We start from the raw sequence: 26,180 nt of genomic DNA on the forward strand, positions 1-26,180 counted from the left end.
AGCTGCCACCATGCACAAGATGGCGGCCGGGGCTGAGGCTGTGCCACCATGCACAAGATGGCGGCCGGGGCTGAGGCTGTGCCACCATGCACAAGATGGCGGCCGGGGCTGAGGCTGTGCCACCATGCACAAGATGGCGGCCGGGGCTGAGGCTGTGCCACCATGCACAAGATGCCGGCCGGGGCTGAGGCTGTGCCACCGTGCACAAGATGCCGGCCGGGGCTGAGGCTGAGCCTCTCAGGGCGCTCTGCAGCCTCTGCCAGCCCAGCCCCAGCCCCGGAGCAGCGCAGGGCGGGCAGAGCCCCCTTCCAGCCGTCTGCTTCAATGGACATTGACAGACACCCGGGCCACGCACACAGGCTGACACCTTTGCTCTGTGCACACAAACACGTACCACACACTTGGGAACCTCGGCTGGCAGCATTTTCAGGTGAAAGTACAAAGAAACTCTAAGGTTTGAAGGTTTTCAAGTAGAATATTTCATTTGCCAATAAAAGGATCAAAAGCAGAAAGGGCCATCCCAGCCTGTTTCTTCCATGCAGGAATAGTGTCACAGTGACTGTGAGCTGATGAAGACGGAGATGGGATTTAATCCAAAGCAGATTGTGCAGTGGGTGCTCACCTGTGATATGTATCCCTCACAGTACCTATTTATTTGGAACACTAGGAAGATTATGAGCCTGGGCAAGATATTAACCCTTTCAATACAGGGATGAGACCTACAAACCTTGTTCATCTCTCCAGGGACAGAAAAGGACAAAATAATAACACACAAAAAAACAACATAAAAACATCAAAGTCAGTAAAAAAAAAGGCCAAACCTCAGATAGAAAAGAAATGAAAAAATGGAAATTGAAACTAAAATAATCATTTAGTAAGGCCATAGGGATAATCATTGATAGAATAAAATATCTCATTTAATTCATGAAAAAAGTATAAAATAAAGTATTAAAACTATAAATCTAAACAAAAGCATCCATTAATGAAACAAATGTTAAAATAACTGTAATCCCATGAAAAGCTTGAACAGAAAATAAATAAAAACAATAACATGCCCATTGCACCCAGGGAGAGAAGTAGAAAACTTCTGTTTCCAGAGATGATCAGAAAAACAAATGAAGAAAACATCTGCCTTCAAGCAACTCATCCTTAAAATAACACCCCATGAATTCATAACCCATAGACACACCTCTATGAGGGCTGTAAAAATGAGAAAAATGTCACAATAGAAAATTTTTTCCCAGATGCCTGCTATTTGTAAAAATAAAAAAACACACAAAACCTGTTTCTTGTAAAAAAGTCTTCATGATACAATAAGAAAAAACTCCTCTCCCTACAAAAACTGATAAAAAACTTGTGTAATGAATACTGTTTTAACATCCGAAGTTCTATCTCTAGGCTGTCAGTTAAAGAAAAAAACAACAAAAGTTATTCAGGAGAGGAAAGGCGTTCTGTAAGTTTTATTCTGGTTTCTCATTCTTGTAGTCCTGTTAATAAAGTTTTCTATTCCTTCTAAGTTTAAAGCCTGGGTTTCCCTTCTCCTAATCCATATCTCACAGTGAGAAATGAGTAAGTGCCCTGGAGATTTCAGCCAGCGCTAAACCCACCACATTATTTAGTGCATTAGCCAAAAACTCAAATTAGCGAATCTCAGCCACTGCACCAGGCTGAAGCTGAGGATCCCCAGCCAAGCTCAGAGGGAGGAGAACACAGCATTTGTGGGATCCTTTCCAGTCTGACTTGCTTTAGCTGGAGCCTGGGGGAGGAGAGAGCAGGAGAAGGGTTGGCTGAGTCCTCTCCCCTCTGCCTTGCCCTTCTCTGCTGGATCCTCAGTTCATCCCACACCCACCCCAAGACTCCATCCCCATCCTACTGGTGCTGACAGGATTAAAGGAGATAAAGAGGAGATTAAAAAGATAGAGAGGAGAGAAAAAGAGAAGTTTAAATGCAGTTTAAATATTAACGAAATACACATGTTAGTGCCTGCTGAGAGTTGAAAGGGAGCTGAAGGGTTTGGGAAGGGCCAGGAGCCCGTGAAGGGCTCAGGAGCTGCTGCTGCCGGGAGGGAGGAAATGCACCAATGGCTCCCAGCAGAGTCTGTGCTTTGAGGCTCTTTCCCAAACAGCTGCAGGAGGGAAAGCAGCTGAGTTTGGAGGAAGAGTTTTCTGCTGAGGTTTCCTGTTTGGAGCTGTCACAAGCTTGAGCTGCTCAAGGGAAACGCGGCTCTGCTTCCAGCAGGGCCCAACTGCCCGGGAGCACAACTTGGTTCCCTGGCCCTGAGCCAACGGGCAGCAGCAGCTTCTGTTCCCTCCTGGCTCTTGTGTCATTTCCAGCAGCAAAGGACACACCAAGAAAAGCTCCTCCAGAACATGCCATGAGAAACACAACCTGATTTCATGGCATGAAGGAGCTCTGACTGTCCCACGGGCTCAGGTTTGTTTGTCAGTGAACAGAGCAGGGAAAAGCACAGCCACATTCCCTGCACAGGGAATTCACAGGAGGAAAGTGCAGTGCTGGAGGATGTGCTTGGATACAACATTCCCACGGCAGTTTTGGGGATAAAATCGTCAGCAGAGAGAAAAGAAAAAGTGCTACCAAGGGTGGGCTGGGGAGGGCTGGTGCTTCCCGGGAGGCTCCCGAAGCTCAAGAGGACAAAGCCCAGACCTTGTCCAAGCTGCGAGCTGGGTCTGAGCCAGAAACCAGGGGGTGGCAGAGACATTGCTGCTGAAGGGCTTCAGATTGCCAAAGCTAAAGTGTCCAGAATCAAGGAACAACTTGAGGTTACAGAAGTCCCAGTGCCCACATTCCATCCCCTCATTTCAAACTGAAAGCAGAGCTCCACTTGTGATTCTGCTTTTTAATAATCAATGTCAAACCTCACAAAATTCCCTTAAAGAACCCATGAAGGTTCACACTGTGAGAGCTCACTCGAGGCAGCCCCAACTCCTGCCCTGGTTCAGTCCCTCTCAAGCCCACTGTGCTTTCCAGCTGCTTTGCTCCAGCTCCTCCCAAATCACCACGAATTCCACTGAACTGAAACAAATCCAAATCCTCGTGGGTCGGGACAAGGGCAGGGAGAGGTCACTCAGGGATCACCATCAGGGGCACAACAGCCCGACATGGGGAAATGAACTGAGCTTAGGACTGAGCAAATCAGACCAGGAGAATGAGGATTAAAATCAATCTTGAGAAACACCTCCTCCCGCTCCTGAACTTTTCTGTCCGGGCCGCTGCTCGAGGGGCACAGAGAGGGGCCCGGCCTTGTCCCTCCAAACCTCCCTGGGAATCACCCCAGAGCTCTCAGCCTTCCTTGTGCCCATCCCCGGGACCCCTTGTCCCTCCCAGTGGCTCCCGTAGCTCTCCCAGTCCATCCCAGTCTCTCCCAGTCCATCCCAGCCTCTCCCAGTCCATCCCAGTCACTCCCAGTGACCCCGCCTGTCCATCTCGCCCCTCCGTGCATCTCTCGCCCCTCAGCCAATCAGAGCGCGCATCTCTGATGACTCATCTGTTGCCGGGCAGATCCACAGAGCCGAGAGCCCCGCGCTGGACTCGGCCGCTCAGTGCCGCGCGCTTCATTCCCAGTCCCGCCCAGTGCCACCACAGTCCCGCCCAGTGCCACCGCAGTCCCTCCCAGTGCCATCACAGTCCCGCCCAGTGCCACCGCAGTCCCTCCCAGTGCCATCACAGTCCCGCCCAGTGCCACCACAGTCCCTCCCAGAGGCCCGGGCGTCTCTCCCACTCCTTTTAGCCCATTCCCAAGTCCATTTCGGATTCATTCCTCCTTCCACTCCCAGACATCTGCGCCTTCATCCAGTATCCCAGTATCCACTCTCATCTCTTTCAGCGCCTCCCCAGTCCCTGACAGCCTGTTCCCGGTCCCACCCGACGCCACACCACTCCTCTCCCATCTCTCCCAGTTACCCCCCAAGCTCATCCCAGTCTGTCCCCGCTGATCCCCAGTGCCCATCCCAGCGTGTCCATCTCGCTGGTGCCCTCCAGCTCCCAGCCCGGCCCCGGCCGCCTGCTCTGCTCCCGGATGGATTTCTCCCCTGCCCACATCCAGCTGAGCTGCTCCCAGGGCCAGCAGCAGCTCTCGGGCCACGTGCTGGCCACTGCCGTGCTCCCCAGCGGGGACTGGAGCCAGCAGCTCCTGGTGCTGCTGGAAACCGCCCCCGGCAATGCGGGCTCAGCTCCAGCTGCCAGGTGGAGCACGGCAGCCTGGAGCACCCCCTGAGCCGGCACTGGGGCACGGCGCGGCCCCCACAGCGCCGGGGGCAGCGGGGGAGGCACTGGGGGGGCCACTGAGGGGGATTGGAGTGTGCTGGGAGGAACTGGGAGGGAGTTTGAGATAGACTGGTTTAAACTGGGGAAGGGATTGAGGTGCTTAGGATGGCTGGGAAGGGGTTTGAAGGATGTTGGGGAGGGTGGGATGGGGTTCTGGGGGTCTTGCTGGACCCTGGGAGGGAGTTTGGGGGTGCTGGGTGTCACAGGGAGGGATTTGAGTGAGCCTGGAGGAGCTGGAAGGAGATTGGGCATTGGAAAGCAGGGATTGGGATGAGGTTGGTTGTGCTGGAAAGACTGGGAGGAGTCTTGATGAGTCCTGGTGGGGCTGGGAAGGGACTGGGAGAGGGTTTGGGGGTCCAGGGGAAGTGGGGAGAAATTGGGAGGGGGCTGTGGGATCCTGAGAGGAACAGGAGGGGCTCTGGTGGGTCCTGGGGAGGCTGGGAAGAGACTGGCAGTGATTTACCAAAATAGCAATATTGATCCAGCATCAACATCAATCTGTTAATGGACAAAAAACCTCTCCAACAGTTTAAAGTTACAAAGTGGATGTTTAATCACAGCACTGGGCGAGTGCGGGAGTCACCCCTTAATACGCACTGCAAGTTGACAAAAGATTCCAGTGTCTATTTATTTACAAAAGTCTTAAATATCCAAAATACTAATACATATTAATACTAATGCATATGCATAATGCTAGCACCTCCCATGTTCCACTTCGGATTAGAATTCATGGTAATGATTTTAATGTCATTACGCCTGCATGGTTGGCTCCCCAATTTGAGGAGGAGGTCATTTTGGTGTGGAGGGTTCATCAGGAGATGAAGGAAAACCGCTCTTCCTCACTCTCACCTTTCTACCTTTACAATGGTGGACATTACAAATGACATTTGGTCCAACTCCAGTTTCCTCCCTTGTGACTTTTAAATGGGTTTCCAGATGTAAGGTCTGTGATCTTCCTGAACCCGTTTATCAGTTTCTCTTTTCTCATTATAAGCACAGCTGAACAAATATACAATGAAAAGTAATTTTTTATCTAAGTCCGAGATTCATTATCTCAAATCCTGCTTCTCACTTCATCATTAACTCTAACTAGTTCCAACAAGGCCTATCTCTAGCCAAGACCCCTAATTTTTCTAAAATTACTAATTGTTTAAAATTAGTGACTCCAAAGGAGGTTTCAGAGGGTCCTGGGTAGGCTGGGGGAGACTGGGAGGGTCCTTGGAGGGGCTTGGGGTGTCTGTGAGAGGTTTTGGGGGTCCTGACCTCTGCAGATGCCCCAGGGATGCCATCAAACGCTGCCCAACGCAAGATGCTGATGGGGATTGGAGTCTCAGTGTTGGGCTTCGTCTTCTTGGCACTGGGGCTTGGCTTCTGCCTGCGCAGGAAGGTGAGGGAGGGTTCTGGGGGTCGTGTCTCCCTCACCCAGAGCGTTTGTGCTCCCCTCTGGGCCCCCGAGCCCGGTGTCACCCCCTTTTCTCTGCCCACACAGCTCCTGAGGCAAAAGGTTCCAAGGATTGAAAGTCAACAATTCCCACTGTCATTCTGTATCCTGTTGAATTTCCATTCCCCTGATTTCATCCAGGTGTCCACAGGGAGCCAGGAAGATGTGGAGCCTCCCAGCCAGGTGTCTTCCCAACACGCATCACCAGGACCACGGATCACCAGGGCTCTGCCCAACGGGGGTCACTGGGGATCATCCAACGCCCATCCTCCCATGGGGGATGGAGCTGGAGCAGCGCACGAAGCTCTTCCCGCACTCGGGGCACTCACAGGACTTCCCTTACTGGGGCCTCCGTTGGTGTTGGGTCAAGTGAGAGCTCTGTGAGAAGCTCTTCCCACACTGGGGACACTCGTAGGGCCTCTCCCCAGTGTGGATGCGCTGGTGCCTGATGAGGTTGGAGTTGTGTTTGAAGCCCTTCCCGCAGTCGGGGCAGCGGAAGGGCCTCTCGTCTGTGTGAATCCGCTCATGTTTGAGGACATTGGAGCTGCGCTGAAACCTCTTCCCACACTGGAGACACTCGTAGGGCCTCTCCCCAGTGTGGATGCGCTGGTGCTCCCTCAGACTGGAGCTCCACCCAAAGCTCTTCCCACATTCCAAGCAGGTGTAGGGCCGTTCCCCTGTGTGGATCACCTGGTGTCTCATCAGGTCAGAGATATTTCTGAAGCTCTGCCCACATTTCCCACACTCATAGGGTTGTTCTCTCATGTGGATCTTCTGGTGATTCCTCAGGCTGGAGCTCTGGCTGAAGCTCTTCCCACATTCCCCACACCCATAGGGCTTTTCACCAGTGTGGATCACCTGGTGCTCAATCAGGTGGGATCTCTTTCTGAAGCCCTTCCCACATTCCAAGCACTTGTGGGGCTTCTCCCCCAGCTCTGAGCTCCGGCTGGATCTCTGGCCATGTTCCTGGCACTGGGGGGATCTTTCCTCCTCGCAGCTCCCTGGACTGGGTTTCCAGCCCCTCCTCATGCAGGATCTCTGGGGCTTTTTCTCCTCCTCTTCCATCTGGACACAGCTTGGGAATGAAAATTCCTGGTTAGGAGGAAAAGGAGAGGAGAGCGCCTTGGGCAGGGGGTTCCTCCATGCCCAAGTTCATCTCAGAAAGTCATTGGGCATCTTGTGTCTGTAACAAAGCAAAGCACCAAGATTCAGCCCAAACAAGAAAACAATGATGAAAAACTACCCAAACACCAAATTCAGGAAAAACCCCCTCCAGAATACAAAGATTCAGCCCCTGCAAAAAAACAAACCACCAATATTTAGCCCAAAAAAGTTCAGAAACACCAAGATTCAGCCCCATCAAAATCGTGGATCCCCTCCCCAGTCACCTCCAGGGCAACACTCCTGGAACTGCACATACAGGGAGAATGGAACGTTGTCCTGCTTCCTCTTCCTTCTCTCCCACCTCCTCCTGTGGCCCTACTCTTCCTCCCACTCCTCTTCCTCCTACTATTTCTCCTCCTCCTGCACCTGCTCCTCCCACGTGAATCCTTCGACCGTTTTGTTCTTCAAACCTGCTTCTCCTTCCCTTCTCCTCCTGCCCCCAGGCCCAGCACCCACTGCCGCCTCCCTCTTCCCCCCCAGTCCCACAGCATCCCACCGCAGGGGCACGGATGCAGCTGGGCCAGCTCGGCCTGGGGCAGCGCTGGGCTCTCGGCCGCTTCCGCCCGCACTCGCTCCCCACTGCAGCCGCTCCCGCCACCACAGCGCGGGGGGGCCCGGCCTTGGCGCTCCCCCCTCCCACCTCCCCAAATTCCCCTCCAGGGGGGCGCCAAGGCCCGGGGGGGAGGGGCGCAGCTGGGCTCCAGCTGGGGAACGCTGGCAGCTGCGGCTCTGCCTGGACACTGATGAGTCATCAGCGCCGCGCGCTCTGATTGGCTCAGCCCTGCCTGAGCCCTGCGCCTGCACCAAGGGGGGACACCCTGCTCCAGGGGGGATGGCCCCAAAACGGGGCAACCCCAGCAAAGGAACAACAACAAAGCCTCTTTACAAACTGATCCCCTCAACCTCATTGCACATAGGGCCAGGGACGTGGACATAAGGAAGTGACAGGAGGAGCCATCAGCTGCACAAAATGTTATGAATTGATGACACAGACTGCTGCTCAGCCGAGGTCCTGCTAAATTCATCAACTTCCAGAAGAACAACAAAGACTTAACACAGCCATCAATATCCTTAGCTATACAAAAGTGAGGTACATATTAAGGGGGTATGTGGGAGGTGCATTGGGAAGTCTGTGCCTCTCCAGGACTTCAGCCAATGGGGAAAGGGAGAGGGAGATGTGACCAAGAAAATTAGGATGAAAAGGAGGCTGTGTCCTCCAATAATTGGAGAGACCCCATGGGAAATGTCCCATGAGCACACCCTTTTTTATGAATGAAATTACTGTTACAGGACTCCTCTGCCTTCCTTGTGGACAGAAACCTCTGGGGATGTCAATTTTTCCACACACCTTGGGGCTCCTCCGCAATTCCTTCCACCGTCCGGGCCGGCGGGCAGTGAGTGCAGCTGAAGGGGCCTCACCCAGTTTGGGGGATCGGCTCCCTCGGCTGGCGGCGGCACCGGGCATTGATTGGGTACCCGAGAGTGAGCAGGAGACAGACGAGTGACGGATCAGGGCGGCTCTCAAGAGTCGGCAGGGAGAGAGCACTGAAAATCTCAGCAGTGACTACAGTGGCATCTTCGGGGAGTGAACATGGCAGGGCACCCAGGGAGGGGACAAAAGGGAAAGCCACAATGGGGTCCCAGCCAAAGGCATGAGGATCCCAAAATATCTCTCAAGGGTCCCTTGGGAGCATGTGGAGGTCGTTTGCACATTCTCCCAGAGGGAATTAAGGACATGGACACCCAGGGGGGCAAGAAGGGAAGTCCAGAAGGGATTTAGACAACAGGGGATGGATGGTGTTGGTGTGCTGGGAAGGGATTGGCTGAAGGGGAGTGTGCAGGAATGTGCTTAAGGCAAGAAGCAGCAGGAGGAATCCATGGGGTAAGAAAAATGATTATATAAAAGAGGAAAAAGAGAAAAATACTGAGGATTGTGATGTTTTCCAGAAGGGTCTTATCCTCAGCATTTGCCAGCTGACTCAGATCCTTTGTATCCCAGTTTTGGAGGACAGGAAAACAAGGAGGTGAGGATTTCAGGGGGTTTCTCTGAGCTGGGAGCGGCAGGAGCGGGCGCAGAGCTGCGGCACCGGGAGCACGGGCTGGGGGCCTGTGGGGAGCTGTGGGGCCGGGCCGGGGCTGTGGGGCAGCCGGGGCTCAGCGCCGGGCGCTGCCTGAGCCCAGCACCCCCCGGGCAGGGCCGGCAGTGGCCCCCGGCCCCCAGGAGGCTGCGGGACGCCCCGGCCGCTGCCCGGCCCCGTGGAGCTGCCGGCCCTGCCCGCCGGGGGGGCCGCCTTTGGACACTGCGGCAGGACAGGGACCGGCTCTGGGATACGGGCTGGGGAGGGGAGCCTCAGCACAGCCAGCACGAGGAAGGAACAGCTCACAAATGGCGATTAGACCTGCAAGGATCCACATGATCTTTTAAGCATTTCCTGGTGGGTCCCTGGAGAAAGGAAGGATTTTGCAGAAAGCTCAGCAGCTGCCACACGATGAGCACCCACAGGCACTGAGGGGGGCTGCAGCAGCGACAGAAGAAGCCCCTGCAGCACTTGCTCACAAAGGCTCAGCAGCTGAATGCAGCAAGGGATGAGCAAAAGGCCAAGCTGAAGGCAAAGGCCATGGCACACTTCCTACAGCCCCTGAGGGATCAAGCCCAGGGCCCAAGGGGGCCCCAGCACCCAGGGGACACCCTCGGCCACAAGCACCTGGCACAGGCATTGCCCTCCTGGCCAGGGCACAGCCCACCCAAACAGCCCCTGGCAAGGAATCAGCCTTCCAGCTGCAGGGCACAAGGACACTGCAAGCACAGACAGCAGCACCCTCAGCACCAGCAAGTCCAGCCCTTGATGGACACGCATTCTTAGCGGTGGCACAGCTCCCATTCCACCAGGGACCCACCACACTGCAGCCCTTGGGAACATCCAGGGTGGGGCTGGATCCAGAGGAGACCTTTCCTGATGGACACAGGGGCCTCTCCATCCAATCGGAATCTTACAATAAAAGGGGGGAAAATTGTTAAGGAATATTTTAGCTATTGAGGCACTAAGTGGGAAAGATGAGTGGGTGTGTTTTATTCAGCCACTATTAACAAACGTGGGGGATGGGTTTAAAATGCAGGAACTTTTATTTGCTCACAATTGTGATTGTAATTTACTGGGAAGGGATTTGATGGCAAAACGGGGAATGCAAATTAATGTTTGAAAAGGTGATACAGAGGCTGGTTCTGTTGTACCTCTGTGTCAAATGTCTGGCAGAGCCTAGGCTGAAGTGAACCCACAAGTGTGGGCAGCCCCAGGGAAATTGGCAAAATTAGATATGGAGCCTCTCCAAATTTCCCTGAAGCAACCAGGACAAGAGGTGTCCAAAAGCAATCCCCTGTTCCAAGGGAGGGAAGGAAGGGCTCACAGCCTGTCTGGGAGTCCTGCTCAAGGCACGGCTTGGGGAGCCAGGGATGGCTCCCTAGAATGCTCCTATCCTGCCAAACAAGAAATCCAATGGAATCCACAGAATGCTGCAGGACCCAAGAAGAAGAAATGAGATGATGAAACCGAGGCACCCCACACTCTCAGATCCTTACACCAGCCTGAACCAGGTGCCCTCCTCACACTGCTGCCATTCACAACTTGATGCAAAAGATGCTTTCTGGGGATCTGCCCACTTCCAGAGGATGCAAACACAATTCTGCCTTGGGCTGGCAACAAGAGCTAGAAGGGAAAATGCTCAAGACATGGACGGTCCTTCTGCAGGGATGCACGGAAGCACCGGCCTGATTGGGGCAAGCCTTGCAGGAAATATCAAAGGAATTGACCTCACCCCCAGGGACTGGCTTCATGCAGGATGTGGAGGACTTGATCCAGTCAGAAAAACAAGGAGAAGAGGTAGAGGAAGCCTCTGTGAAATGGCTTCATTTTCAGGCAAAAAAACAGCTTTGAGTATCTGAAAAAAAAGGAAGAGCAAATGGTAGAGAAAATGGTTAAATATTTGGGACCTATTTTGACTGAAGGCTTGTGGTGTATTGACCCTGAGATAGTCAAGGGAAACTAAGAAATAATGTTACCCAGGACTAAAATGTAGCTGGTACAATTCTTACAATTAACAGGGAATAGCAGGAGCTGGATTGAGGATTCTCTCTTCCACCCAGAACATTACATGAATTTTTTTCCCCCATATAGTCTCAATGTTATGGAGTGGACATAAGAAAGAGAACAAAACTCAACAAAATGAAAAAAATAAAATGACTGATGCCCCAGCCATGGCTCTTCCAGACTCAGAAATCTGTATTGCAAGGGAATATTAAACAGGCCACCCCTGAGCCTGCACTGAAGGCAACGCAGCAGCAGCCAGGGCTCCCCAGCGGGGGAAGCCCCTGGGCCTGCCCACAGATCCTCTGCTCAAATCCTCGGCCTGGCCACCCTCCTTTGCCATCTCCAGCCACTGCGGGACAATCCTTGCTCTCACTCTTGCAGCTTCAGGCCTTTCTGTGCCTGCCCTCGCCACAGCTGCTGGGGAAGGCACCGGGACAATTCCACTCTGCCTCTCAATTACACTCACACTCTGCCCTGCCTGGGATTAGCTGCTGGCAAAATAGACAAACTTGAAAATGGCTTCAAATCTTATTTCTCTAAAGGAACTTGGTTTGCCTTCGCCTTGGGGAAAGGAAATTTAAAGGTTTTTATAAGGGATGTTTCTTTTCCACCACTCAGCAGAGATGAAATTAACATCTCAACAGACTGGGAATAGCCCAAAAGATTCCCACCAAGATAACGACCAACAACAAAACATCAACACCCAGCAGCAAACATCAACTAACACCTACCCCAGACACTGCCCCAGGCACAGCTGGAGACACCTGGTCTGGAAAAGGCTGAGCAGAAAATCCAGGAGTGCCCACCTAATTCCCATCACAGGCACAGAAATCCGGCTGCAACAGGAAACCAAATCCTAACAACTCCACACCTTCAAACCAATGAACAGTAAACCAAGGGATTTCTATGGTGTCAGAGTGTATGAATTTAGAAAAATCTAGTCAAACTCGTGTGTCATGGAATGATTTTCTCTGCACACCCAGCCTAAGTGTGCATGAAATTATTCCTGTTGCACATTCTGGCCAGAATCAAGTAATGTCTTATTTTTCTAAAGACACTGTTGAAGAGTTTTTGCTTTTCACAGTTTCAGTGAAAGGATTACACCGTTAGAGTAATTTTTTGTAATAATTTTACTTCTATATTGTTGGTTCTGTATGGGCCAGTGGTGTGAGAATCAGTTTTAGTCCTAGGAGAATGAAAACACTTGATTGCTTTCTCATTTTTGTTTTATATTTGTACTTGAGTCTTAGTCATGACAAAATGATGGTATGAGTTTTTTGATGTTCCCCTTTAAGCTGCACTTTGAAAACTAGAAGAGCTTTAAAGTTGGTGCTTTAACACATAAACAATTATTAGAATATTGTTTAAAAAAAAATAAATAGCAGATCTGTGGGGGGCCACGTGTGAGTCACGGGATGTCTGCCCTGGAAGAGAAGCTTTGTTCCAGGCAGCCAGGAGAGGAGCTTTAGAAATGCAAATTAACACTGATGGCCCAAAGCCTGCACAATGGCCCAGGGGCTTCCTGCCTGCAGGAGGAATTGGGCTGATTCCAGGAAGAAAAAACAGAGGCAATGAGTGAATCTGCTTGGAGATAGGGACAGGGACTTGTACATAAGGCAACAAAGGGAGAAACCATCATTTTCAGAAAATGTTACTAATTGACAAGGACTGCTGCTCAGACCAAGTCCCGATACATTCCTGAACTTCCAGAAGAACAAACACTTCACAGAGACAGGAATATCGGGTGTTATACAAAAAGGACATGCAGTAGGCGGATCGGGAAGGCTGAACCTTCCAAGCACCTCGGCCAGTGTTGGGCAAAGGGACAGGGACGTGCGGCCGGGAAAATCAGGACAAAAACGAGGCCGCGTCCTCCAACACCTGGAGAGAGCGCACGGCAAATGCCCCATGGCCTCTCCCTTTGGGCAGCAATAAAGTCACTTGCACACCACTCCTCTGGCTCCTTGGGCCACACAAACCTCTGGCGCCGGGAATTTTCCCGCCCGGCCCCGGGCCCAGCGCAGCCACCTCCGGCCTCCCGACACGAAGCGGGACGAGCCAGCGCTGCTCCGCCACCGCCTCCTGCCGAGGCCCCAGCGGCAAGGAGACCGCGGGCAGCCGCTCCCGCAGCGCCCTCAGCCCAGGGCCAACACGGGCCGGCCACGGCACAAGCCACCCGCCACAGCCCCCTGCCGCCCCCTCCCGGGCCCGCAGCGAGCCCCGAGCCCCCGCAGAACCGAGCGCGGCTCCCACCTGCGATGGCCGGGGCCGCCTCCGAGCTCCGCCGCCGCCTCACCGGGCTCCGGCCGCTGCTGCCGCCGCTGCCGGGCCCACACAGACGCTCCGGCAATGGCGGCTCTCCTGCCTCACGGCCGCCCTGGGGGCGCCAGCGGGGCCGGGCTTGTCCCCGCTCTGCCCAATCAGCGCGCGCCAGAGCCACGAGTGACGGCAGAAGCAGCCAATGGCAGCCAGCGGCGGGCTCTGCACACGGCACAGCCCCGCCCCGCGCTCTCAGGGCCCGCCCCGGGCTGCGTGAGGGGAAAGGCGGGGACGAGGAACAGCCCTGGAACGGGCCCGGCCCGAGCCGCCATTGAGCTCCCAACACAAACAAAGTTCTCCGCACCTCCCGGCCCGCCTTGCCCAGCCCTGGCTGCTGGGTGGCTCCGGCTCAGCGGGAAACTCTGGAGCCTCATGCACATCTAATTAGGAGCATCAGTGCATCGCTTTGATTTCCCCCAAAAAAGGGAACCCGCCCTCCAAACCCCTTCAGCTGAGTGGAGGAGAGATTTCTTGCACAAAACTCCCAAAATTACCAAAACCAAACTTAAGTGAACCGGGATCCCCCAGCAGCGCCTCTCTGCCGTCCCAGCTGAAGCCCTCGCTGGCTGCTCCAGGCTGGAGCGGCACACTGGGAGCACTGGGAAGGGGCCCCGGCTCGGGGCGCAGCCCCCGGGGCAGCCCCACGGCCCCCACGGCAGCTCCAAGGCTCCGCCAGCCGGGATGGAACGTGGGACGGGGAGCAGGGGAAGGGACGGGGATACCGGAGCCGAGGGAATAACGAGGGTCACCGGGGGCACTTCACAAGCATTTAATGCAAAAGATAAAATCATAAGGGAGACAAAAGCAACAGCACCTGTAGCACCATAGCACAGGGCCACACAAGGACATGTCCCACTGCTGTGGGGTGATGCTGGCCCGAGTCCAGGCACCCACCACAGCTGCTCTCTCACTGCCCTCCACAGCCACACAGGGAGAGAAAATTTAATCAAGGGTTCATGAGTTAAGGACCCGAGACTGTTTCCTCATCAAACACAGTCATGGGCAAAACAGCAGATATAAATTGAATTTATTGCAAATAAGTTCAGAGCAGGAGAATAAGAAGACCCTTAAAAGCACCTTCCTTCCACCCCTCCCTCCTTCCAGCTCTGCATCCTAACCTGGCAGTGCAGGGATACAGGGAATGGAGCCATGGTCAGTTCATCTCCCAGGGCTTTTCCTGCTGTTCAGGGACAGGAGTCATTCCCCTGCTGCACTCTGGGATCTCTCCCACCAGAGAGGTCTCCAGGAACTTCTCCAACCTGAGTCTATTCCATGGAAGCAGCCCCCTCACAGTGCTGCAGCGTGGGTCACTCTGCCATGGGGTCAGACCTTCCAGGACAGGCGGCTCCAGCAGGGGCCCCTCTGTCCACAGGTGTCCCCTGGGGTCACAGCCTCATCTCAGGCATTCCCCTGCTCAGGCATGGGCTTCTCCAGGGACTGCAGGTGTATCTCTGCATCCCAGTGAATCTCCAGGGGCAGTCAATCTGCAATTCCCATTGTTGCTCTGTGTTCTGATGGATGTTCCTGCCCCTGTGTTCATCCAGGTGCCCACAGGGAGTCCGGAAGATCTGTTTGGTCAAGGCTGAGCTCTGTGAGAAGCTCTTCCCACACTGGGGACACTCGTAGGGCCTCACCCCAGTGCGGATGTGCCGGTGCCTGATGAGGGTGCAGTTTTGTGCAGCCCTTCCCACAGTCAGGGCAGCGGAAGGGCCTCTCCTCTGTGTGAATCCACTGATGTTTGATGAGACTTGAGCTCCTTGGAAATCTCTTCCCACACTCAGGATGCACTGGTGTGCCCCGAGGTTGGAGCTCCAGCTGAAGCCCTCTCCACACTCCCCACACGTGTAGGGCTTTTCCCCTGTGTGGATCAGATTGGACATCTCAATGAAGCTCTTACCACATTCCCCACACTCACTGGGGCATTCTCCTGTGTGGATGTTCTGGTGCCAGATCAGGTGGGAGCTGCGACTGAAGCTCTTCCCACATTCCAAGCAGTTTCCAGGCTTTTCCCCTGTGTGGATCCTACAGTGGTTAATCAGGACAGAGATCTTCCTGAACCTCTTCCCACACTCCCCACACTCCTAGGGGCTCTCCCCAGTGTGAATCACCTGGTGCCAGATCAGATGGGAGCTATTCTTGAAGCCCTTCCCACACTCCCCACACTCCCAGAGCCATTTCCCAGGGTGGATCCTTTGGTGTTTCCTCCACTTGAAGCTCCAGCTGAAGCTCTTCCCACATTCCAAGCATTTGTGGGGCTTCTCCCTGCCATGAGCTCTCTCCCCCAGCTCTGAGCTCCGGCAGGATCTCCGGATGCCTTCCTGGCACAGGGGGGATCTTTCCTCCTTGCAGCTCCCTGGGCTGGATTTGCAGCCCCTCCTCATGCAGGATCTCTGGGGATTTTCCTCCTCTTCCTCCATTTGGCCATGGCTTGGGAATGACAAATCCTGGTTTGGGGGAAACCAAAGTGGGAGTGCCTTGAAGTAGAGGCTCCTCCTGCCTAAGTCCATGTCTAGAGCTCAGCAGGAGTCTTGTGTCCATGATAATCTCCAAATATCAAGATTCAGCCTCAAAAAAAGTCTCCCAGGATTTCCTCATCTCTTGTCTTTCCTATTTGGGATTCCAGAGGTTTCCCTTCCCTGGGATGATGGGGGTCCAAGGGCTCCAGGGGTTCCCCCTTCTCTAGGGTCCTCCTTAGCGATGATCCAGGGGCTTTTGGGGGTCCATGGGGTCCCTTCTCCCCTGATGCTCTGCTTTGAGATCCCAGGGATCCCAGGAGTCTCTCCTCTCCAGGCTCCCACCTCTCCAAGCTGCCAGGGTCCCCCAGCTCTGGGATCGCCCCTCTCTGCTCTCCCCACTCTGGGGGTCCCAGGGGTTCCTCTCCTCTGCTCTCCCAGGGCTCCCCAGGACCAATGTCCTCCCCCAGCCAATACTGGGCAATGGCCACGTGGACCCCAAAGATCCCCCAAGGGGCTCAGCTTTGGGGTCCTGCAAGATCCAAACCTACACACCCAGAGAAAAAAACCTCCCAGGGATGCCAGACAATATTTGGGGCTCAATTCCGCAATCTGCAAGTTCCAAACACACTCCAATAAAAAGACCCTCTCAGGGACCCCCTGACAGATTTGGGACCAGCTCCCCCTCCCTGCTCACCTGCAGGATGAGGTGGGGGTGATGGGCCCGTGGCCGGGGGTGCTGTGGACACAGGGGCACTGGAACCTCCAGCTTCTCCTTCTATTCCTGTTCCTGCTCCTCCTTTTCCTTTCTCCCTCCTCCTGCTCCTCCTCCTTCCTAATCCCACCTCCTCCCCAGTTCCTGCCTTCTGTATATTTACAGTGGAGAATCTTGCTTGTTTTTAGAACTAGAACAAAGATTCCAGATGGAACAAGCCTTGCTGGTTTTACTCAGCAGTATCAGTGACTACAGGTCGTGTTTGCTCTGGTTTGGTGCTGTCCTCGTTCCTCCTCAGTGCTCAGGCTGGGCTATGGGGTGTCCTTGTTTGCTGCATTTTCAGAGTTCCTCTTGGATCCTTTGGGCAATAGGCTGTGCCCTGGGAGGATTCTTTGTGCTCCTTTGTGACACAGGAGAAGCTTCCAGGCGGTTTTTGCGTGAGCGGCTGCTGTGGTGTCACAGGAGTGTTGCCACGTCCCCGTGGTGTTCCCGTTGCTGTGGGACACGGAGGCCTCAGTGTCCAGAGCGGCTCTGGGCGCCTGCTCGTTGCCAGAGGATCCTCCTGCCCGAGGCATTCTCAGCAGCCAGCCCAGCCCCTGACGGGTGTCCTTCGGTGCTTGCAGGGGTACAGTCTGCAGACGTGTGCAGCGCAGCCAAAATGATGCAGCAAGTGGTTGCTGCAGTTGGCACTCTGTTCTCTGTGGCTTATTCGGGGTATTTTTTAACCCACTTGGCACGTAAGTTGAGGTTTTCCCTCGGTGCAGCCTCTGTGGCTTTGGGCTTGCTGTGTGCTTTCTGTTCTTCCACTGGAACGGAGTTGACTCTGTAACCAAATTGCCCTGAGGACAGGGTTGGTTTGGGAGAGCTCCTGCCAGCAGCTGCAGCTGAAAAAGGGGGTGTCTGCAGCCAGCGGGGCGTGCACAGCATTTGCAATGAGGCCTGGGGGGGTTCTGTTCCCTCAAGCGGGGAGTCTGTGGCAGCGGAGCCTGGAACTCCCTCCGTTTGCTGCTCCAGCCAAGAGCTGACACAGCCCAGTATTTTGTGCTGCTCTCTTGCTTGCTGTGTGAAGGGCCTGTGGCTCCTGGAGGGATGCTGTGAAAGCAAAATGCTCTCTCGGGCTTGCCTTGCTCATTTCCCACCACAGGCAGTTTTTTCCTAACAACATCTGGTTCACGTTCCCTCTCCCGTTGCAGGGCACCTCACGCGTGGATCCCCAGCAGCTCCTCCTTCGGTGAGTGGCAAAGGAAGCTTTGGTGTTCAGAACTGTGCAGCAAGTTGTGAGCTCGGCGTGTGGCAGCCGAGTGCCAGCCTGGGAGGCTGAAGGGAAGTTCCTGTCAGTGTCTTTGCAGCAGCAGCAGCAGCAGCAGCAAAGAGATCCCTGGCAGTTTTCTCTGTTTCTGCTGAAGAGCTTTTGAAGAGCTGCAGGACTGGTTTTGCAGGCAGAAGATTGCTTGCTGGCTTTAGCCATGCTGGAATATGGAATTCCCAACAATAAGTGGCAATGTTGGCTTTAGCCCATTGTTAGTTTGAACAGCTCTGAACCCTATTTCTGCTTAGTGCAGCTGGATGTGTAGCTGAGGATAAAGAAGGTGATAACTGAGATAGAACTTCCCGTCCCTCACGCTCCCGTCTGTCCACAGGGCACCAAAGCAGCATCAGCACCTCCTCTGGCTCCCTCTGCTTGCAAAGAGGAGGCCAAAGAGGAGGAAGAGAGCAGTGAACTTCCCGCTGTTCTGGGAGACGAGGGCGAACACCCCGCGGTTTGGGAAAACAACGGCGAGGCTCCCGCGGTGTGGGACAAGGACAGTGGACATCTCCCGGTGGGGGACGAGGACGGTGGATGTCCCCTGGTGTGGGATGAGCATGGCCAAGCTCCCATGGCATGGGACGAGGATGACAGCAATCTCCCGGTGTGGGATGAGGACAGAGAACGTCCTGTGGCTTGGGAAGAGGAGGGTGAACCAGCAGCATTTTGGGAAGAGGATGAGGAACCTGCACTGCTTTGGGAAGAGGATGAGGAACCTCCCTCTGCTCCTGAAGAGGACACCGAAGCTCCCTGTGCTGCAGGATCCTGGGCTGAACATTCTGACAGCAGCACAGCCCTGCAGCCAGAGGGGAGCGGGGAGTGGAGCCTGATGCAGCTGAGTACGTCTGCTCTGTTCCTGTGTGCCAGAGCAGGGTGCTGTGTGTGTGTCTCAGCATCAGCTGCACCCAGGGTTGCTCTGCAGCTGAATGGCACAGGGTCATTTATTGTCCTTCCCCAGCTGAGAGCAAGGGGCTCCCGGCCCCAGGGAGTGGGGCTGCATTCTGGCTCTCATCTGAGAGGGAGCATCTTCCACCTGGTTTCTTTCAGGGAACACCGTGAGCGTGGGGGAGCCTGCCGAGAAATACCTGGAACTGGAGCAGATTGGCCAGGGGTAAGTGCAAGGCAGTTACTTCTGCACAAGCAGGGCCCAGGTATTTTGCTGGTGCAGGATCCAGTGAGAAGTCAGGAGAGCTCCAAACCCCTTCAGACACTGGGGTACGATGCTGCTGTCTCTCAGTGCTGATCAGAATTGATAACTGTGGTCAGAAGGCACCTTGCATGGCAGAGGGCTGGTGGCTGCTGTGCTGTTGTTTGAAGGGTGGATGCACTCGGGTGTTTTGTGAACGCTGCAGGCAGCAGAGATCTCCTGTCTGGGCTGGCTTTCACTGCCAGGGCCTAAAGCGCTGCTTCTTTCTTCTCTGCTGTTTTGTCTCCAGGGCTTTTGGAACCGTTTCCAAAGGACTCGACAGGGCCACGGGAGGAGAGGTCAGTGTCAACACGCCCGGCACGTCTGGCAGCTCTCGAGGGCTTTCCCCTCTGCTGGGAGCTGTGGCTGGAGCTGTGGGGCCCAGCAGAGCTTTCCTGCACAGGCTGCTCCTCTGAAGGCAGAGCAGGGTCAGCCTGCAGAGCAAAGCTGGGACAGACTTGGTCCTTCTCAAGTGCCCAAAGGAAGGCAAGGAGGGCAGCGGTGTCTGTCAGAGCAGGACACGCTGGCCTGGTCTTCATGTCTAAAAGTGTGAATGCATCAGCTGCTGGAGACTGAGGCCCAATTTACCTTCATCCCAGCCTCGAACAGGAACACTATTTAGCAGTTTTATCATCCTGAGTTTCATCAGGATACCTCAAGGCCTAATTAAGGAGAGATCCTGCTTGGGCTCAGTTTGGGGTTTTAGTCCTACTGCAGTTGTCCCCACAGAGCCAGGGAGAGAAATGAGAAGATGGATGTCCAGAGCAAAGCTCTCTCCTAAACCCTGCAGCTGTGTTTGGGTCTGGTGTCAGTGGCAGCTGGGACAGGGATTATCTGAGCAATGGATGTGCACGTTTGCTTTGTTGTGCTATCCCAAACAGGACAGGGACATTTGAAATCATGGCCAAATGCCATAGAATTGCTAAAGGGTTCCCGGCTGTTTTGCTCTGTGTGCACAGAAACAGAATTACCTCCTGCTTGCAAAATGTGTTGGAATAATAATCCTAAGAGTGCTGAGGCCATTTGAGAAGACTGTAGGTGCAGAGAATGTTGTTAGAGCTTGGAGGCTGACAGCTGAGGGAGCATTTCTGCAGAGCTTACAGAGCCAAATGTCTCTGGCCATGAGTCCTGTAACAGCCCCAGCGAGCAGAGCAATGGGCTGTGGGAATGGCACTTGCTGAGCTCTGGTGTCCCATCCCAAGGCAGTTTGGCACAGCCCGGCTCGCTCGCTCCAAGAAGACTCGCTCTGTGTTTGCTGTGGCCTCCTGCCACAGACTGCTCCAGTTAAAGGTCTGCAATGTCCCTTCAGGTGGCCATCAAGAAAATGAGTCTCAGAGGGCACAACAGGGAACGAGCTGTGAATGAGGTCGTGGTCCTGAAGGACAAGAAGAACCCCAACATTGTCAACTCTCTGGACAGGTGAGTGCTTCAGGTCTTCTCCCGTGCACGGGCCCTGCGTTCATCTTTCCTGGCATCCCCAGTCTGTAGCCTGTTCTGAAAATGCCTGACCCGGCCATATCTTCCCAGAACAACAGCCTGGCACTTCACTCCTTCCATGTGCTTTTGTTGCTTTGCTTTGCCTTTTTCTTCAAGTTGACCCCATTTGCTGTGTTTTACAGCAAGTGCTGATAAAACCTGGTAGAAATTATTTTCCTTGGCTTCTTCTTCCCAGCCCTGTCCCATTGCTGCAGGTGACAGGAAGACCAGGTTCCTGTTTCCAGAAATGCCTCATTTTCCCATTTTTCCATGGCCTTGCCTATTTCTGAAGGGACTTTGTGCAAGGTTTTCCAAGCATTTGCCTGCTTTTGCCCCAAGTGCTGCACGGCCTCCTCCCCTGGATAACTCTGGAAGTTGTGTTGCCTTGTTCCAGAGGGAATGGTGGAACTGATGAGTTCAGATGCTGAAGCAGCTGGGGATAAGTGTTGTGGTTCCACATTGAGCTGGGCTGTTGCTAAAGTGCATTTTTCACCTGCTTGCCATCTAAGGCCTCTCCTTTCTCCCGGGTGCCTCCTTCTCCTTTAGCCTGGGCAGATTCCAAGGCCTGTGCAGCCTGGCAGGAATGTCTCTCCATCTTGTTATAAATGCAACGGCAAATTAAAGATTAACAAAGATTAATTTATTATAAATTAATAAAGCAACAAACAGTGAGGAAAAAAACCACAATAAATGGACAGCGCAGCGCTGGGTGGACAGGGTCTATACGCAAGGTATAGGTGTTCCCAAATCCACGTCTGAGGGTTCTCTGGCCTGGGTTTTTATAGGGGTTTTATGTCCCCAGGCTAGAATTCCAACCAGTTTCCATTCACCAAATGTCCCTGATTGTCTGGTGAATGGATTTCCTGGCCTAGAACATTGAGTCAGTAAGTATCCGGGCAGAGTCTCCTCAAATGCAAAGTGAGTCTGTATGTATTTTAACATATTTCTTCACAGCAGGATTGAGAGATCCGGGCTAGCGCCGATGGATATCTCGGAGGAGTAGTCCCTTCTTTGTCTTTCTTGATTGAGTTTCTGTAGTATGGGTTTGGCGGGTGTGGTGTTCGATTCTGGCAACGACCATCTTCCTGGGGCTCGTCCCTTTTGTTTTGCTTGATGGTCTCCGGCCGAAATCGGCCGGGCGTTGCCTTTCTCTGGAGGTAGACTTTTAGGCTGGTTCTTTTGTTTCTATGATGGCCTGTGTCCTGTCTTTTCCTCCGAGTTGATGAGTCTGCTGAAACCTGTTATCTGGGGGGGGTTCTTTTGCAATTCGTGATTTTTGGAAAAGGAATTCTATCTCGACCGGGAGGAGAATTCCTTATTCCATACTTACATTTAGTTATAATTATACATACTTTATTTAAACTTCTTATTCCGAATTTTTATTTACTCAATTCTTTATTACAATCTGATTCTGTCCTCATTGACAAGTGACCTGGGAACAAAACTCCACTCCAGGCTTTTCCCTGGGGGAATTGAGCAATGCACATTCATCTCTGTGCCATTGTTTTCTCTTCCAGCTTCCTTGTTGATGGAGATCTCTGGCTGGTGATGGAATACATGGATGGAGGAACTTTGCAGGACGTTGTCAGACAGACACGCATGGCTGAAGGAGAGATGGCAGCTGTCAGTCAGGAGGTGAGGGATCCTGCTTGTGCTTCCCATGGCTAGGACACCATGGTCCTTCCAAAGAGGCTGTGAGAGCAGAGTGGCTCCATGCTCAGGCCTTTGTTTCTGTGTTGTTTTTATGAGCTGGAGAGGAAAAAGCCTCTGAAGTGAATGGCCTGCAAATATCACTGCATTTCTACTCTGTTCTTGTCCTCTTCCCTGCTGTTGTGGTACTCTCTGTCTTTTTTGGATCTGATTTCCTGTTCTCAGCTTTGCCTTGAACCTTTTGCCTGGAGCTTGTCTGCACTGCACTCCTGGGCTGTCACAGCAAAGTTGCTGCTGGCAGAATTCTAAACTGTCCTTTCTTGTGTGATATATTCCGGCCTCTGATTTTTTCCCTCGTGTTTCTTGTTGTCTCTCAGTGTCTGCAGGGCCTGGATTTCCTCCATTCCATCCGGGTGATCCACCGAGATCTGAAGAGCTCCAACATCCTTCTGGGAATGGACGGCTCTGTCAAGCTGGGTGGGTGTTCCTGGCCAGGCACGGCGCTCCCGGGGTGCGGCTGTGGGGCTGCTTCCCAGTGAGGGCCAGAGCCCCACAAGTGCTGCTGGTGGCACTGCCCGGCCCCTGCTGCCAGCTGAGAGCGGCTGCCCCGTGCAGAGAGCTCAGGAGAGGAGCAGGCTGTCAGGAGTGCCTTTGCTCTGGGAATGGCCCTCCCAGAGGGGCAGGAGTTGCAATCTAAAGCTTCAAAGGAAATCATTAAAGCCAAGCATGAAAGCTGAGGGCTTCTTTAAGGGTCCAGTTCCATCTTTCCTTGGCTACAGCCCTGAGGACATTTCCAGCTGGATTCAGCACTGCATTCCCAGACTGAGAGTGGGGAATCTTTGTGCTTGGTTTCCTCATTGCAGCTGCCTTTGACAGTGCTTGTTTCTGTCCTCAGCTGATTTTGGCCTCTGCGCTCAGCTCAGCCCTGAGCAGGACCAGTGCAGCTCCATGGTGGGCACTGCTCACTGGATGGCCCCAGAAGTTGTGACCAGTTCTCCTTACGGCCCCAAGGCGGACATCTGGTCCTTTGGCATTGTGACCATCGAGATGGTGGAAGGAGAACCTCCTTACTTCCAGCAAACGGGGGCCATGGTAAGAGGCAAATTCTCCAGGCTTTACAGAGGCCTGTGAGCACAGGGTGACCCTGCACTGGGAGGAGCAGCTGGAGGTTTCTGCACATCGCAAAGGGAATTCCCACAGCACCTGAGCCTGAACACAGACAAATATTCTGCAGCCTCCAGCAACAATTTGCTTTGGGATTTAAGTTGTTGCAGCTCTTGTGAGGATGACCCAAATACATGAAGCAAGTGCATCAGCTCTAATGTTGTCTTGCAGAAAACACCAAACCAACCCCAACACCCACACCCAAACCCAACAAGATTTCTGGAGGAGTTTCTAAAAGAGGTTTTGTGAGATGAACTCCCCCCTGGCTCTTCTCACTGGGAAACTTGTCTAAAACATGAAGATGATTGTTTAACATCCCCACACTCTAACATATTTCCTAGTCCAAGCTACTTTCTGTGTCACCAAGCCTGAGCTTTCAGCCACACAAACCTGCTGTTCCTTGCCTGGCAGTTTCTGGCATGGGGCATCAGGAATGCTTTTACTTGAGGGTCAGTGGCACTGCAGAGATGCATTTGATGTAAGAATACCTTAAAATAACACAGGCAGACCACACTGACTCTTGCAAATGGCCTGTAAAGCTGGTGTCTGTATTTGGAGAAGCAAAATGGGCTATTTCTGATGGAGGTTCCTACTGACAAAGTCAGCCAATGCAGTCGGCTCTGAAGGCAAGATCATTTGGATGTTGCAATGGCTGTGGCTGCACCAGGGTTTGGGTTTTTTGGCTGGCCCAGAAGAATGAGCTGTGAGCAGCAGCATCTGTGCCAGGGAGGAAAGTGCCCGGGGAGCTGGGGCAGAGAAAGCGGGCTGGATGTGAGCACGTGTGGGTGTGGAGGAAGCTGTCAGAGCGCTGTGTTTGCTTTTCCTGCAGGCCCGCGCTCTGATCCGGCAGAACGGGAGCCCGCAGCTGCAGGAGCCCAGGCGCCTGTCGGCTCTGCTGCGGGACTTCCTCGAGTGCAGCCTGGAGCCGGACGAGGAGCGGCGCTTCTCTGCCCAGGAGCTGCTGCAGGTGAATGCCAAGCGGCTGCGGGGGAAACGGCAGCGCCAGGGAGGGCTTTTCTTGTGGGGCCCCCCTCCCATCATCTCCAGTCCCGCTGCTTTTCACACGCAAAGCCAGCAGAATCCTCGCCTGCTTTGGCTTGGCAGGCTCCTGTCGAGCTCATCTGGAGCTGGTGCCCCGCCACGAGCGGGGACATCTTCAAGCACATCAGGTGGCTCAGAGCCCTGCCTGACCTGAGCCTGGATGTTTCCAGGGAGGAGCCACCTCCCACATCTCTGGGCTCCCTCTCTCAGTGTTTCCCCACTCTCCTGCTACAGCAATTCTTCTTTACATCTAATCTGAGCCTGCTTCCCTCTCTTGACTTTCAAACCATTCCCCTTTGTCCTGTTGCAACAGAGCCTGAGAGGAACTTGAGTCTGGAAAGTAACAGTTCATTTCTTTCTTTTTTATCCCTTGGGCAGCACCCATTTTTGTCATCAGCCAAGCCTCTCTCCAGCCTGACCCCTCTGATCACTGCAGCAAAGCAACTGAGGGAGCAGCGCAGGAGGAGATGAAGCCCTGGAGGCCAACTTTTCGTTATAGTAGTTAGGACAAGTAGTTAGTTATGTTAGTTAACACTGTTAGTTAGTTAGAGTAGGTTAGGACAGCCTGTTTGTTATGGCAGTTATTTGAATAAAATCTCTGTTAAACCTCCAGTCCCTTGAGGTGTCCTGTCCTTCTCCCGCTGTGACTCAGCTGCCCGGAGCACTGCGAGGGGAGAGCGGGCCCAGCCTCGCCCAGAGCTGAGCCCCAGCAGAGCCTGGCAGAACCCAGAGCAGCCTCGGCATCTGCAGAGTCAGCCTGGAAGGAGGCGCTTGGAGCCTTCTGGGCTGCAGCCGGCTCTTGCTTACAAACTGTGTGCGCTGGAAAATGCCTCTGGTTCTGCGGGAGGGCAGAAGGGGCCCGGGGAAGGCGCAAGTGCTCCATGCAAGGGAAAAACCTGCCCTGTGTTTGTGAGAAATAACTATGTTGTTGTTGCCCTTTGCTATTATGTGCTGGCTTTTGCAAATTATTATAATCACAACGATTTTGATATAGCACAGTTTGTAATCACTTTTAACTGCTTTTGATATAGTAGTGTTATAAATGACTTTCAAATTTCCAAACAATCAAATTTAATTAATTGATAACATAGCTTAATAAATTGGATACAAAATAATAAAAGAATAGAATTTAGTAAAAAAGAGATACAATTTAGTAGATATATTCAGATACATATTTATATATATATATATATATATGTGAATATAATTGGCCAGTGGTTACAAATGCTTAAGGCATAAGCAAAACCGACTGGGGTGTGGGGGGTTCTTCTCACCTCACCTCACGTACGAAACAAAGCACTTCAAGCTAAACTTATATACTGTATGCTTATACATATTCATTAATGTTTCCCATAAGTTTCCTCCTTTTTCTGATTTTACTGACCATTTATTTTCTAAACTACATCCTGTACCTTAATTTTGATGTGTAACATCTGCAAAGGGGTACATCTGCTTTGTAACACTAATTCTTGATCGTTTCTAATGATAACTTTAGTAACAGTTGCAATTTAAGTAGCACGAATCAATTCCATTTATTACACTGGGAATGGGGAACCCCTGCACTTCCATTTCCGGGCAAACCCCCCTTCCTGGGCACAGAGACCCCCTTGAACTTTCATTTCGGGGCACTGGGAACCCTGGAACTCCCTTACCCACCCCCAAAAACCCCTGCACCCCCTTATCTGGAACCTGGAATCCCCTGAACACCCATTCTCGGGAATGGAAACCTCCCAGAACCCCCATTTCTGGGCACCAGAACCCCCATGAACCTCCATTTTCAGGCACCGGGACCCCTTGAACCCCAGAACAGAGGAAGGGATCCCCCTGAACTCCCGCTGCAGCAGGACCCCCGTGCACCCCTGTATCCAGGACTGGAACCCTCCCAAACCCCCCATC

The 26,180-nt window shown here is 53.3% G+C and overlaps 4 protein-coding genes across 5 annotated transcripts in view; 2 read left to right on the forward strand and 2 right to left on the reverse strand.

Annotated features, from left to right (window-relative positions):
* Positions 1 to 26,180, reverse strand: part of LOC147646125 (uncharacterized) — a 325,143-nt gene that overhangs the window by 141,731 nt on the left and 157,232 nt on the right. The window lies entirely within an intron of this gene.
* LOC147646128 (uncharacterized) overlaps positions 1 to 26,180 on the forward strand; it is a 251,303-nt gene that overhangs the window by 30,330 nt on the left and 194,793 nt on the right. The gene's annotated exons all lie outside the window — the stretch shown is intronic.
* LOC147646130 (uncharacterized) lies at positions 4,813 to 13,325 on the reverse strand. 2 transcript variants are annotated; one of them, XM_086873907.1, is made up of 2 exons: positions 13,228 to 13,325; positions 4,813 to 6,817 (listed from the first exon to the last, which is right to left on the reverse strand). In XM_086873907.1, exon 2 carries the CDS (start codon positions 6,788 to 6,790, stop codon positions 6,065 to 6,067), a length of 726 nt encoding a protein of 241 aa, XP_086730033.1. In that variant the 5' UTR covers positions 6,791 to 6,817; positions 13,228 to 13,325; the 3' UTR covers positions 4,813 to 6,064. The 2 variants fall into 2 exon arrangements, with proteins under 2 accessions (XP_086730033.1, XP_086730032.1); XM_086873906.1 differs by having other exon boundaries at positions 4,813 to 6,908.
* Positions 16,581 to 24,896, forward strand: LOC147646131 (uncharacterized). The gene is made up of 11 exons (XM_086873891.1): positions 16,581 to 17,198; positions 17,655 to 17,692; positions 18,102 to 18,606; positions 18,815 to 18,878; positions 19,204 to 19,252; positions 20,263 to 20,372; positions 21,947 to 22,064; positions 22,457 to 22,556; positions 22,975 to 23,171; positions 24,073 to 24,210; positions 24,663 to 24,896. Exons 1-11 carry the CDS (start codon positions 16,670 to 16,672, stop codon positions 24,753 to 24,755), a joined length of 1,941 nt encoding a protein of 646 aa, XP_086730017.1. The 5' UTR covers positions 16,581 to 16,669; the 3' UTR covers positions 24,756 to 24,896.

The sequence above is a fragment of the Cyanistes caeruleus genome, unplaced genomic scaffold (assembly GCF_971803275.1).
Source record: "Cyanistes caeruleus unplaced genomic scaffold, bCyaCae1.hap1.1 HAP1_SCAFFOLD_120, whole genome shotgun sequence".
NCBI lineage: Eukaryota > Metazoa > Chordata > Aves > Passeriformes > Paridae > Cyanistes > Cyanistes caeruleus.

What these genes read in the sequence shown, in the direction of transcription:
- LOC147646130 (XM_086873907.1), bottom strand. Translation starts at nt 6,790, where the DNA reads ATGGAAGAGGAGGAGAAAAAGCCCCAGAGATCCTGCATGAGGAGGGGC.
- LOC147646131 (XM_086873891.1), top strand. Translation starts at nt 16,670, where the DNA reads ATGGAACAAGCCTTGCTGGTTTTACTCAGCAGTATCAGTGACTACAGG. An exon ending in TCCAGCAAACGGGGGCCATG is followed by an intron (nt 23,172 to 24,072) that starts GTAAGAGGCAAA and finishes CTTTTCCTGCAG; the next exon opens with GCCCGCGCTCTGATCCGGCA. An exon ending in CTGCCCAGGAGCTGCTGCAG is followed by an intron (nt 24,211 to 24,662) that starts GTGAATGCCAAG and finishes TCCCTTGGGCAG; the next exon opens with CACCCATTTTTGTCATCAGC.